The 15048-nt window shown below is 37.9% G+C and overlaps 2 protein-coding genes across 2 annotated transcripts; one reads left to right on the forward strand and one right to left on the reverse strand.

Moving 5' to 3' along the window:
- Window positions 1-362: 362 nt before the first annotated feature.
- LOC102721339 (protein SICKLE) lies at window positions 363-2745 on the reverse strand. Its single transcript, XM_040520934.1, has 2 exons — window positions 2365-2745; window positions 363-1190 (listed from the first exon to the last, which is right to left on the reverse strand). Exons 1-2 carry the CDS (start codon window positions 2672-2674, stop codon window positions 541-543), a joined length of 960 nt encoding a protein of 319 aa, XP_040376868.1. The 5' UTR covers window positions 2675-2745; the 3' UTR covers window positions 363-540.
- Window positions 2746-9420: 6675 nt separating this feature from the next.
- LOC102709431 (heavy metal-associated isoprenylated plant protein 7-like) lies at window positions 9421-11859 on the forward strand. Its single transcript, XM_006647207.3, has 4 exons — window positions 9421-9487; window positions 10437-10648; window positions 10809-10896; window positions 11387-11859. The coding sequence occupies exons 1-4, from the start codon at window positions 9421-9423 to the stop codon at window positions 11857-11859; spliced, it is 840 nt and encodes a 279-aa protein (XP_006647270.3).
- The last annotated feature ends 3189 nt before the right edge of the window (window positions 11860-15048 follow it).

The raw sequence follows: 15048 nt of genomic DNA on the forward strand, positions 1-15048 counted from the left end.
ATAGAGTAGAGCCTCTAATCGAAGTCATCCTCGACAGGGGCGATATCAGGCGTGGAGCAGTTTGGGCTAGAGCCCCACGCCTGATTAAAAATTTTATTGAAAAATTATTATTTTTAGTTAAAATTTAATTAAAAATTTATATTTTATTTTTGAACCCTAGATTTAGTAAATTTTCGTTTCTGCCCCTGCTCATCGAATGACTCAACTGCACCTGTTGTTAACTGCAGTTAAGCCAGAGTATCTGTGTCCCCCTTAAACATGCCTGGACAATGACATGTATCTAAACCTCAAGGCTTAGTCACCCCTTTTATCATTTTTCTTCCATGTTAGTGCCTCAATTCGCCCTAAAAGTTACAATATGACGACAAGAATTTCATAAACGGTACTAGCAAATACACACCAGGACATCCGTAACCCTCTTGCAGGTCTGTACCCTAGGCCAATGAAAGCATTGAAAATGTAAGACAAACATATTCGAAGTGAAACACCGATAGCGCCAAACGCTACCGAGAACAACAGCATCTTTAACAATACAAAGGCCTACGTATCATTAGAAGCCTCGTTGAAGGACAAGTCAAGGTACTCTGCCAAGCTCAATCCTGATGGTGTCGACTTAATTTGGCCTCGATCAGATGTATCCTTCTTCGCACGCAACGAGTTTGGAAGCCATGACTTGGATCCATCCCTAGGTATCAGTATGTTGCCAACAACTGGTTGCAAATCCCGCCATGGATCATCAATCATGCTTTTGTTGTAATAGCTTCTTTGACCTCGCGATGCAGAAAAGTTTTGTAAGCCTGAGCCACCCCTTTGTCCTCTTCCCGTTGATCCTGGGCTGCCATGGTAGTTCTGGCCCCTCCCTCTTCCATGATGTGAGTATGGACCACCTCTGGGTCCATAGTTCATTCGGCCACCACTATCTTGGCCAGGATTAGAGTTTCTGTGTGCAAAGCTTGGTGAATGTGGATAAGGACCTTGAGATGGAGGAGCAGAATATGGGCCGAAGGCGAAGGGTGGAGGAGCACCAAGAGGAGGTCCTCGGAGTCCTGACATTGGAGTCCGGAACTGCGTTGTACGACAGTGATTGCCCACCAGTGAATCATAGGCCATCGGGGATGGAGAGTGAGTTGGCGATGGGGCCATATGGTGCTGGTGTGGAGGGTAATAACCACTTCCGTAATTCCCTGATCCTGATAAATGAGCAAAGTTAGGAAATTAAACATTGATAAGGACAAGAGTCTACATTGTATAATTAAGACATCATCTCAAATTGCAACTATCAAGCAGAGGGGCTTCATCTAGCATCCTATTTTTTTTACTCACTATCCTGGCACTCCAGCTCTCCTTAAAGCAATTTAACCAACATCAACACATACAGTACACGAAGAATAATAATTATGTTCTGCTTGAAGACGATTACCAATAACTGATGGTAATTCCAACATGATACCAGAAGTTCAAAACAGTATATGGTTTTACTGCAGTGCAGTATAGTAATATGTATGCACAGTGCAGCTGAGAAATTGTAGAAGCCTGTTTGTAAGAAAATAAGTATAATAACTATGCACAGAATTGGACTCTTAATCTCAACATACATTCTTCACTGTCAGTCTGCCATGGTCGTTGATTTGATCGTATAGAGGATAAAACTACTTTATTTATCAATCAATCGATATTCACAAATCAATATCCAGTTAGAAGGCAGCCTCAAAGTTATTGCACTAAACAACCATTTTGCACATTAGAATTTGACTCTTTAGAATCACCCACATGTGCCCGGTTAACTGAATTCCAGCAAAATAAAGTTCTTAGACAAAATCATAAGAAACTAAAATGACAGTGTTAAAAAAAACACACATCCAAACACAGAAATTTGAAAGCATACATACCAAGTTAAATATCTACAGATAATGTAGATCAAATTACATCGATGCAGCAAATTAATATCTCAACGATAATAGGTTTATTTGATTCAAACTTGGAGAGATGTTGCTCTGTTTATCATGAGGCAAAGTCAAGTAAAATCGTGTATGAGCATGTAGACGAAGCACACACACACAAGTCACAACACAACAATATGGAACATCTGAGTGTATACATCGTACGTAACAAAACAACCTATGCAACCATCGCTGGTGGTAATTTTCCATCCACAATAATGTATCCTTGGCATGCTGAAATTGAGTAGTTGTGTTTCGCGTAAGGGAACCTAACCCATGGACTGCCTAATCGAACTAAAATCGTAGACTACAACGCTATCCCTGATGAAGGTGAAAACCCTAAGAAGCAAATCACGTCATGTAATCACCCTGGGCTGCCTAAGAGCAGAAGAAGAGTAGTGTGTACACGGGTTATGGAACCAACCGTAGGGCGGGGCCGGAGCCCGGAAGTCGGGGACCTTCCGCTTATGGGAGGCGGCGGACGAGGAGGCGAAGGCGGCGGCGGGGTTGGTGTAGTAGTCAAACCGCGGAGGCGGGAGCGAGGCGGCGGCGGCGGGGTCGTTCACCAGGTCGGGCACCGGGAGATCCCACGCGGCCGCCCCCGCCGGTGGCGGCGCGGCGGACGGCGAGGAGCCGGCTGCCGCGGCGGTAGCGGTGGCGGCGGAGGAGCGGAGCGCGAGGAGGCGCTCCCGGCGCTTCGCTGACGTCTCCTCCTCCTGCTCGCCGCCCTCCATCTGCGCCCGCTACTGCTCGCCGGCGCCGCCGCCCTTTTCCGAGTCTGACGGCGAACACGTTGCTCGTCGGCCCGACGGCGGAAACCCCCCCGCGACTTGACCAGAAATAGGCCGTAAATGGGCTTGGGTTGGTGGGCCCAGTAAATCCACGTCGTCCGAAACATGATGGAAGCCTGAGCTAACCTGCCTTTTCACAAGTTACATGCTCCTTCCATTTTATAGTGTAACAATTTATTTTATATTATTATATGTCAAAGCATTTTATAAAAATACATTTGATTTTGGATTTAATAAAACTAATCTGCTGTTGTAGATGTAACTATATATTTTTAAAATTGATCAAAATTCAAAATGGTTTTCCCCACAAAAAAATATATAAGTGGTTTTACTTAAAAGATGCACAGAAGAAATATGAAACTGAGGTAGAATTCTCTACGAGATAATGATCAAGTGAAAATTTAAGGAGCGAATAATGACAGAAAAGAGAAAACGAGACTCACGGTGCTCATCTCTTTTAACTCCTAATTTTTACAAGTTCAATGGCATTGGTGATTTGAACTAGAGCTATAGCCTCAAACTGTTATAGACCTATCTTGCCAAGTTAATATATGTATAGAGTTTCAAAATTAAACCAACGACCTTGCTTACGTTTTCTCCCCGTCTTAAAATATAACTATTTTTAGAGTTAGATACATGTATTAAGAAAATATAGGTAGAAATAATTAGAGAAACATTGTTTTTTTAATAGTAATTAGAGAAACATTATGATTAGTCAAAAAATATATTCAAAGAAATTAAATGGAAAATAGTTATGATTGATCGAGGTAGAGATGTGGGTGAAAAATAACTATGTTTTATAATGGACAGAGTAGGTACTTATCGTTATTTGTAAGGGACAGTTCTTCCTAAAATGTGGTGCCAGGTCTGTTACTTGATTTCAGTAATTTTTCCATATGTGATTGGTGTGCCTCTTATATTTAAGCACAGGAGTATTCTCCCTGTCGTTCTATCCTATCTCCTTTTCTCAAGTAGGCAATTAGTTACTTTTAATGTTAGTATATTACTCTCTCTCTTAATAAATGCATTTCCAAAAATCATATTTATAACACACAGAGTGTATTTGCGAATGAGGACCGTTATACTTATAATCAAGTTGTATTACTAAAAATATACAACCATATGTTTTTAATCATACACAAACCGTATAATTTGATCGTACACATATAGCAATTTTCTTTGTGAAATAATAGTTGTTCTATCAATCACATCATATTTAATTCTCTATCAATTTTACTTACATTTACATCTCTCTTCATACAATCTCCTTATTTAACTAGGGACATTTAAGTTATTTTCTTGTAACTAATTTAGGGTAGCGAGAAGATAGGGTGTTTGAGCGAGTACAACAAGTGATGTAAACAGGGTGTAAACATTATCATGTCATATTTATATTTGCGTGGAGTAGAGAGGAGAGAAGGGAAAAGAAAACACTACTGATTTACAACTAGTTGTAGCGTATGTCGTAAGACACTAAGTTTGTATAACAGTTAGATCATATATTAATAATGTAGTATATATTTATACGTAACTATTGTATAAGTCAATCTATTTTAGCTCTTAATAATATAAAAAGATTTTAGAGCAGCAGTTAGCTCTTCTATTTAACTTGCTATTAAAGATTCCCTTCGATACTTCAACATTTTAAACGCACAAAACATACAGACTCCAAAATCTCGTGCAAGTACAATAGCAGGCTATAAATCAACTATAAGTATATTTTAAAGAGATAAGAAGGAAGAGAGAAAAGAGATGAGCTACTAATCTGTAGCCAGCTGTATACGAGTTCCAAGACAAAATATGTGTATGACATATGGGACTATGTATTGATATTTTGTAAATAACTATTGTATGTATTGGCTATTAAATTGACTATACTAATGAATTTGCTGTAATGGTTGAACAACATCCTCTGTTCATGCGCAGGCTCACGTTACTTTACTGTACCTCAGTACATGCCTGCCGATTATTTGCCCTAATGCTTTTTTGTGATCGTGCATGGGGCTGGTAAGTGGTAGTCTCGGTAGCGATTAAACTAATCAAATCCCAACATCCTCCGTGTCAGAAGCTAATAGCCTCGAAATGTTGCACACAATTTGATTTGGATCTTAGATCCTACTACTAGCCTAGAACTTGAGTGAATGTGCCGTTACAATCTCAAATTTGTCTGTTAATGCTACTGCCTCTGTCCCAAACACTACTATATTTTTACAAATGTCATACGTACCTACTAACTAAAATCCAAAAAAAAACGAAAATACACTTTATTTTCTCAAACTCGTATTTATTCCCTAATTTCTCGAACTTCAACAAAAAATATCTCTCACATTCTCAAACTTCAATACTTACATTAGCTGTTCAAAAAATAAAGCATACAGTATAAACCATTTTTTTTTTAACTGAGGTGGTAACGTTTTGAGTGGCTACGACAGATACATTGAATCATGTCGTATAGAATATCAACGTCGTTCAAAAAGACATAATTTTTTTACGTGTCTGACCACCATCTTATTTAAAAAAATATTAAAAATTAAAAAATTGACACACGTAAAATATTATTCATGTTTTATTATCTAATAAAATAAAAAATAATCGTAAAAAATTAAATAATACGAAGATCAAACATTGTTTCTAAAAACTACAAATCAGGTTATTTCACAGCAGGAGTAGCACGTAACGCTAGCTCAATTTTAACAAATAGAAGTACTTTCCAAGCATGTAGGAAAAACATTACCTTCATTTTGTTTCAGCTGAAGATGAAATCGTCAAGATGGCCGAATTATTACATCCATGAGTTCCTTTTGTTCTAAGCACAACCCCACTATAAGCATTGTACTACTTAATTAGCATGTTATGTATACCCCCGACCCTACCTTATCACATTGCTATTGTCTGTTCCACTGAAACAGTAATGTGTCCCCGCAACACACTTTTTTGTACCAGTACCAATGTACAGATAACTAGCAACATTAAGATCATTGTATTTTTTTTAAGACAACGGAAGCCGGAAGATTATGTATTATACTTTGTCTGTTTTAAATTACTTTGCTCTAGGTTTGATTAAGTCAAATATATCTACCTTTATCATTATTTTTTTAAAAAAAATGAGTGTAGTTTAACAACATTATAAACGTATCTATCATGGTGAATATAAAAATATAAATCCTATTATATCAAACTATATGAGCTTATAAAAAATGCTGACAGAAATTTTAAAAATGCTAACCCAAAAAAGACAAGTATATACAAGCACGCATTATCTATTATCTTGCTGCATGTATTTGTAAGGCCAACTTCATCACGAACCATTCGAGGTTGTGAAGAGTATCGTAATGGCGTAATGCTAAGAACAAGTTCGACGGTATAGCTAACTATTAACTCTAAATCATATATAGTCAATTTAATAATTAATTCATACAATAGTTACCTATAAAACATATAATATAATGTCCCAGCTGTTATACACCGTCACGTCTTAAAGTCCGTATGGCAGCTAGCTATAGATCTATAGCTCACTGCTTTTCTCTATTCTCTCTTATCCTATTAAAATATATTTATATCCGGTTTATAGCTGCTACTGTACCTTAAGGAGTAAAAGAACAATCTACTCCCTCCCATTTCAATTTTTAAACAACGTTATTTCTTCGCTCATCTTTTATTCTACAGTAAAATTATTTTTCAGGTACCTCATCATTTCAATTCATCCAAACAACTCTATATTTAATTTTTTTATCTATATTCTTTCTCCGACTAATATAGTCGGGAGCATTGCAAAGACAGCGTTGCTCCTCGCAACACAAAAACAGAACGGCATCCCAAGAACAGAAAGAGTGGACGGTGGCCTTTATACTAATCATAGCAGGAACGGACGAAAATAATCGAAACCGTAACAAAAGAAAACAAGAAAGTCTAAAAAATATTATTAACAATCCTCTAAGTCTAAGTTTAAGAAATCTCTTTGACGAATACAAGTTCTAAATATATCATCGTACAAGTAAATTTATCTGACAAATGTCATTCTGTTAGGTTTCCATTTATTTTTTATCGTTAAATACACGGTTTATAATATAACACTTAAAAAAATTGACGAAACCCTAACGACGATGATTCTTAGATAAATTCGTTTGAACGGTGATATTTTGTTTTTCGTTAGATTTTCGAAGAGAAAGTAATCAAAAATTAACTCCTCGAAGAACGCAACGGTGTCGTCTTTGGTGAGGCTCCGCCGACCTTGCCGCCACACATTAACTGTTTCCTCACTCAAACAGCGAGTAGGAGTGGTCAATCTGTTCTTTGCTTTTGCCCCTTTTCACAGTTTTTCCCTGACCTTTCTTGGCTTTCTTCTCGTAGATCTTTATCCACAACAGTACCTCGCGCTTTCTATTGTAGTGCTAGAGTCGAATAACTATTATCCCCAGAATTCTCTAGATGAGCAACTAATATAATCGAATACGTTAAAGGCGAAAATTTAGAGGAAAAATATCAATATTTTTAAGCACTTCGCTCCTTCCCGTTTAAAAATATTTATAGTTTCAGAAAAACACGGTCTCCAAAAAATAATTTGAGCAGTACTCGAACATCCCAAATAAATTCAAATTTATTTGTCCCATAGTAGAGTAATCACTGTAATAGAATTTGAAAAGAAAGGAACATGTGTATTGAAGTTTAAAAAGTAACGATATTTTTAGTTTTTTTATTTACATTTGTGTTGAGTATTAATTATTTGAGAAATGGTGAAGATGAACTTTTATGATAGATGCAGTACTTTATTACCCTTCCATTTCAAAGCATAGGACATATTTTTTCGTTACAACAAATGTTTGACAAAGATTAATTTGTTATAATATAATATTTAAGACATAAACATAATAGCACTATATTCTATTCGAAAACATTGTTTACGATTATAGTTCTGTATCATATAAACAATATATTAATAAAGTAATTTTTATTAGATCTTTGCCTTAGCGTATCAAAATACACATATATTTCAAAATAAAATTATACAATATATCAATAAATACACGTATGTATTGTAGTTCCTTTTAGTTAAATATATACATATATCCTTAATACTTTAAAACAAATATGTAAAATTTATTTAGTCAGAGTTTTAAAAGCTACCTTCAATCTTAACCAGCATAGTATCTTTGTTCCACGATATCATCTTTTGGCTTATTTTAAGTATAAGCGAAATAACTTATTAACGATTAAAAAATAATTTACACATAAAATATATATATATATATTCGTAGAGATATATAAACAAATGCTAGAAAAATAAACCACAATGTACAAAACCTAAAAATTAACTTAAATTTAAATTTAAGTTTTAAAACACAAATTTAACTTATAGGCACATACACAAGCGAAAAAATTGGGATGCTAAAATACAAGCATTTATAACTTATTTAGCAAATATTGAAGTTTAATGGTGATTCTCTTTAGTCACTAATGTGGTCAAATTTTCTTTTAAGAATCCGATTGGTTATACAAGAATTAAGAATTAGGACAATAACAAAAATCAAGACGTAAATACTTATATTTCGATACAAAATAAACATGCTTATATTTAAAATATGTGAAGTAGACATTATTGAGCCGTAAGTATATTTATATTATGTAAAAAAGGACGTTTGCTAAAGAAAAAGATGTGTTTTCCTGCCACGTCCTTCCCCACAAATTTTACCCGCCAGAGCGTGAAATAACTGAGAAAAGAAAAAGAAATATAGGCCGCGTTTGGTATTGGAGGATAAGATAAGTTATTCTCGACACGAAAAACGTACTAATAGATTAGTACATGATTAATTAATTATTAAAACAATATAAAATAGATTAATATGATTTTTTAAAACAATTTTCCTATAGAAATTTTTTGCAAAAAATACATCGTTTAGCAGTTTAAACGAGAGATAAGATAACTAATGGAGCTACCGAACGCAACCATTATAGAGGAGATGATGGAACGTGGGCCTTATGTGTTATAATATATTATAGATTTAGCGACAAATATGTTAACAAAGTTAATTATCGGGAAGAGAAGGGCGATTTGTTCCAACTTCCTAGGCATTTTCTGTGGTCTTCAGAAGTTCAGAAAAAATAAAAAGAAAGAGAAGGCATTTTCTGTGCGGCAGACGCCGCCTCAAAAAAAAACCCCCGCAGCTTCAACCCCGTACGGAGATTTTACCTCCAGCAACTTCAAAGTGAGCCAGATCCCAGATCCATCGACATCGAGAGGCTGAGACTGAGAGCCACTAGAGGCGTGAGTGAGTCGGCTAGCGAGCGAGCGAGGGAGTTGGAGCAGTCCACACTTCCAGTTCCACGCTCCGGTAGAGCAGAGTTCAGAAGCAGAGCGCGAGGGAAGCAGGGGAAGAGGCGCAGCGAGCAGGGAGGGAGGGAGCCAGCCAGCCAGCCATGGGCGAGGTAACTAGCGGCGGCTGCCTGCCTGCCTTATCTATTCCCGTTCTTGGAAATGTGCGGCTCCCTGGACAAGAAAGGCGGCGCCTTGATGTTTCTTCCGCGCGTGCGTGCCGTGCGTGCGTGTGCAGGAGGAGAAGGCGAAGGAGGAGGCGGTGGTGGTAGAGAAGGGCGCCAAGGAGGCGGCGGAGGAGGAGGAGGGAGCGGGGGGAGGGGAGGAGAAGGGCGAGGAGAAGAAGGAGGACGCGCCGCCGCCGCCGGAGGAGGTGGTGATGCGGGTCTTCATGCACTGCGAAGGGTGCGCTCGCAAGGTCAAGAGGATCCTCAAGGGATTTGATGGTAAATGAATAAAGTCTGATTTTTCTTAACTTATTTATCTCTGGCTTCTTGTTTTCTATATTTCTTGTGTTACATAGTTGCACTTAAACTTGTTTATCAGCTATAATAGAGGTTTTTTTTCTGGAGTTATATTTCCTTGTGAACTGTGGTCTTGTTTATCAGTTGGTGCTAGTTTTTTATTCCCAGTTTTTTTTTTTTTTTGGCTTCTGTTTTATGGAGGGAAAGTTCTTCATTGGTTGTATCCTGGCATGTTCTTTTACTGCGTTATATAGTACTTTCGAGTGTTGTCTCATGGCATTTCTTGGAATGGCAAACAGCAGATGATTTAGTTATTTGAAGTATTAGAGTAAGTATTTTTTTAGTGCGTTTTAGCTTATTCTTCCTAGTGTATGCCAGGTGCCTCCTTCAGAAACCTTTTTGAGTTTGAATTGAGAAGTTTGCTTTTGAGTTGTGCCCATTTTTCTTGGAAGGGTTTTTAATAACTATTATTGCAACATTTGGCATCATTTGAAGAGGTTTTATATTATTCAGTTCACTTAACTAAACCTTTCTTTCAAGACGCACACGTGCATTTTTTCTCTTAATGATGAGGAAAACAACTCCAGATGCAGATAATTACAACCCAGAATAGGATAATTTTGGCACAGGTGCCATGCCATGAAGAATCGCAAGTGCCATATCTATATGTATATGCTATTTAAAACAAGGTTTAGATTGTTTTTGAATATTGGATGTTCAGAGCTACTTAACACATTTAAAAATTCCTTTCTGTACTCTCACCCAGAGACTCAGATATAAAAAGATTATGATGTATCAACAAACAAGGCATATTTTGCATAGTTTCTTATGGGAATTGTCCCAGTTTTTTTCTTTTTGGGTATTTTGATTCAAAATGTTGTAATTAGCCAATGAACCAATGAAGACTGAAAAGTGTTATGATGGTATGCAGGAGTGGAAGATATTGTCACAGACTCAAAAGCGCACAAGGTGATTGTGAAAGGAAAGAAGGCTGCTGCTGACCCAATGAAGGTGGTACAGCGTGTGCAGAAGAAGACCGGACGCAAGGTTGAGCTTCTGTCGCCGATGCCTCCTCCGGTGGAGGAGAAGAAGGAAGAGGAGAAAAAGGAAGAGCCAGAGCCACCAAAACCTGAAGAGAAGGAGGTGAATTATTCTCCCAGAAATGTCATCTAGTCATTGATCCATACGGACATTAACATTTCACCTACTTGTACTAGCTTCCATCATTTCGCTTGTATTGGGTACAATGTTGTTATTTGTGCGATTTGACACTGAGATATTGATGTTTTGTTTCGTTCATTAGCCCACAGTGATAGCCGTGGTCCTGAAGGTCCATATGCATTGTGAGGCCTGTGCACAAGTTATCAGGAAGAAAATCCTCAAGATGAAAGGTACATGATTTGTTGCTATAACTCCCTTTTGTTTTTATAACAAATACATATTTTCTATTGATTCACTACATATTTGTTTCTATGGACGTGGTGCACATGCATTTCGTTTTTCTGCATGGTGAATACATATTTGCAGGTTGCTTTGATCAAAGAGAACAGCTATATCTTGGAAATGATCTAATTCACAAAAGTTGCAATTTTTGCCTGATGACATTTCCATTTTTCCTGGGTTGGGTGTCTTTGCTTGACAGCAAAGATGAGAAAGATAATTATATACATTATAAATTGTTACAAAGAGACCTGCTACTTTAATTGACATAATTTAGTTTGAGAATTCAAATTTAAAAGATCAGCACATGCTTTTTCACAAATAAAAAACATCTTTTCCTGAATAAAACAATTTACAATTTTGTTTGGTAACTTATGGAATGACTCCTTGTCATTTAGTACTTCAGGACCACCCAACATTTTCTTTTTTTTTTTTCTGTAGGAGTGCAATCAGCAGAGCCAGACCTAAAGGCATCACAAGTGACAGTGAAGGGCGTGTTTGAGGAGGCAAAGCTCGCTGATTACGTGCGTAAACGCACCGGTAGGAATGCTGCCATTGTCAAAGCTGAGCCAGTGGCTCCCCCTGAGAACGGCGGCGACACCGATGCGAAGGATGACAAGAAGGCAGCCGAAGGCAGCGAGGAGAAGGGAGAGAGCAAAGAGGAAAAGAATGATGGCGATGACACTGGTGGTGACGAGAAAGAAAAGGAGAAAGAGAAGGACGACAGCAATGCTGCCGACGCTGAGGAGAAGGACAAGGAGAAAGATCCCACAGCCATGGCTGCTGCAAATCTGTACATGCATTACCCAAGATTCAGCAGCCACCCTGGTGGATATGGTGCTCCTGGATACGCATACCCATATGCGCCGCAGCTCTTCAGCGATGAGAATCCAAATGCTTGCTCTGTGATGTGAGAAGGTGAGAACCATGAGGTGCATGCAAATTGGGGGGAAATAAGAGTGAAACTATGTATGCATCCCATAAGTTTGCAGGAGTGTTGCAAGGATAAGCCCCTTCGATCAGGAGGGTGAAATCAGCTGTGCTCCAAGATGGATCGAAGCAAGCCTTTTTTTGGTTTCTAACTTTTGTCATGTAATTAAAAAGTGAACTGCAGGCCTCGTCTCTATTTTCGGCCTTCATGGACATTATATTATGTAAGATAAATGTAGGATTTTGCTTTATATTTTCTCTGTTGACTTATTTTTTGTACAGGTTGTATTATATATATTGCAGGGTTCACATGGTTTGGAACCACGTAGTGCGAAACCAATATTTAACTATGCCTTTTGGTATAACGTATAAAGTAGTCAAATCTTTGTTTTTATTAAAGACTTATTAAGACTCATCAACACGTAGTCTTGTTGCCTTTAAATTAAATTAAACAATTTAAAAGTCGTTGATACCGCCGGTCTCTCCCGTAGTGGTAGCAGGTATTTTGCTCGACGTGATTTTCGTCATCGGCATAAACCGTCCTCATCTCGGTACTATAGGAGCTGATGTTGGACCGGGAAGTACTTGCAATGTTGGGTTCTTTCGTGCTTCTGTCGACCGGGCTTCTTAACTCCAGATCTGCACGAGGGAAGGATATCTGGTTATTATACTATATACTGTTTGGTATTACATGCTATTTAATTTACAAACATGTCACAAAAGAGGGGAAATATTACCAAAATTTGATGGTAATTTGTTTGACTTTCGTATCTAACTGTCACATATTTCGGTCAAGACCAAAGACCGAACCAAACTAACCCAAACTAAATGGCTCGGTTTTGAGTTTTTCAAAAATTCAATTTTCAGTTTTAGATAACCAAATTTTCTTAAAAACTGAACAACCAATCCAAATTAACCGAACACCCACACCCCTAGATAGTAGATATATATAACTCATGAAAAATACTATGACTAAACTGAAAAATACCAAGAGCTGATCTGGAAAACCTGGATACATTAGTTTTTGTTCGCTACACCCCAATCCAACGTGGCAGGTTGAGGCCACTCATACGAGGGTACACTGTAAATTGCCTTAGGACGGTCGGAGTTGCCGCAGATGCGCGCTGCTGCCGTGACCGGAGAGAATAGAGGCGCGGAGCTCTGTGTATCTCTGGTGATGACCGTGCGTGCCCGCGTGCAAAGTGAAACACACGGCGGGGGCATGATGGAATGCACTGACGACTTGACCCTGCTGCATGCAGCCGTACTGGTCGTCGCCGCCGTGCCAAAACCATACAACTCTCGTGATCCCCATTTGCTCCGAGCAACCACACTGAATGTGGTCTTTGCTGAACACGGTTTCAATTAATCGAGAACCTTTGTACGTACGGCACCGGGACCTCGCCAAAGCCCAAAGATGGCCATCGGTGTTTATCGGACAAAATTTTCATTTGGATTTAATATTTTCCTTTTGAATTAAAAGTTCTTTTTCAGGTTTCTTACCATTTTTGATATGGTACCTCTTGGTATCATATTTTTTCTAGTATAAAAATTTATAGGTAATATATTTTATATTTAAGATATTTCATAGTGACAGGTATATGGAGAGATGACGTAACTTTGACAATTAATCTACAGAGGGATAATGTATGGATAAAAATATTGTAATCATTGATAGTGGTGTAATTATATAAATAATTTAGGGACAATTGTGCTTAGTCTTAAAACCTTTGCTGTTAAAATTATCAATCTCAAAAGAAGTGTCGTGCATTCTCTTGGTAGGAGGCAAAAGCGATTGTGGTTTGTTCGTCCTAGGTAAATCATCCATCTTTAGGGTTTCTCAGTTGTTCGGTCGGTAGGACCGTAGGAGGCAGTGGCGATAGTGGTTTGTTCTTCCTACTCAAATCACCCATTTTTAGAGCTTCTAAGCCGAGGTGAAACCAAGGAAGATCGATAGGCACGGGCCAACCATTTTACCTATAAAATTTAAAAATCAAATTTAAAACAGATTGAAAATAAAATTGTATAAAGTTTTGAGCTAATTTTTTTAAGAATTAAATATGGTCGTGAAAGAACCCACCGGCCTTGGCCCATTCCCACGGGCATGGACGGTCGTGGTTTTTTCTTTATATGCAAATCTTCTTTTTTATGGTTAATCAAAAACCAAAGAATAATAAATTAATTAAATTTTGGATACTATAGCATTAACTGTGCCCAAACTATTTCTTTACATGATTTCAGACACTATAACCAACTTGCACCAAAACTATTTCTTCGCATCACCGTGCAAATTTGCCAAAAAAAAAAGAGAACACACAAATAATGTCCTACTTGGAGAGAAAACATAAACTAGCGAAAATCAAGTTGCTACCACGCAATGACGCAAATCATGTCGGTATCTTTTATTTCACTTAAACAGATCCAATGCGGTACGATTTTCAAATTTTAATTTTCTTTGTCCTTTTGTAAAATTATCCTTACTAAGGCCACGTTTGGCTTGGGTGGTGTTGGGGGTAAGTTATCCGACGTGAAAAACATAGTAATATATTAATACATTATTACTTAATTATAAAATCAAAAATAGATTAATATGATATTTTAAAACAACTTTTCTATAAAAAAAAGTTTCGCAAAAAACACGCCGTTTAACAATTTGGGAAGCGTGCGCGCGTAAAATGACAGAATTTGGATAGTTAACCTCTACAACTGAACACGGCCTAAGGATTACTACTAATACTTATGTACCTTTTTTTCGCAGAGCATTGGATTTTTATTCTTTTTGGAATGCAAACACCGAAAAAGAACTCTTTGTAAAAACTTGATACCTCAATGTTCGTATATTTGGACCTAACGAAAAAGGACTCTTTGTAAAAACTTGATACCATCTGATGCGTCGTTCTCGTACTCTTTACGCTGCGAAGGTGTGAAGCGCCGCATGCCGGTCTGTCCGCCCCCTGTCACCCACCGCAGTTGCAGCTGGTAAATCCAAGCGATCGATCAAGCAACAGTACAGGGAGATATGAGAATGAGATGCCATGCAGCGGATGGGAGGAGGATATGATGGAGGAGACAATATAATAGTAATCGAGTGTAGAGAGGATGGACCATCCATGTATACGCCACGGCCCAAATGGATCCCATGCATGATGTTGAGAACGGAGTACGTAAGCAAC

Source organism: Oryza brachyantha, chromosome 2 (genome assembly GCF_000231095.2).
Source record: "Oryza brachyantha chromosome 2, ObraRS2, whole genome shotgun sequence".
In the NCBI taxonomy this organism is placed as follows: Eukaryota; Viridiplantae; Streptophyta; class Magnoliopsida; order Poales; family Poaceae; genus Oryza; species Oryza brachyantha.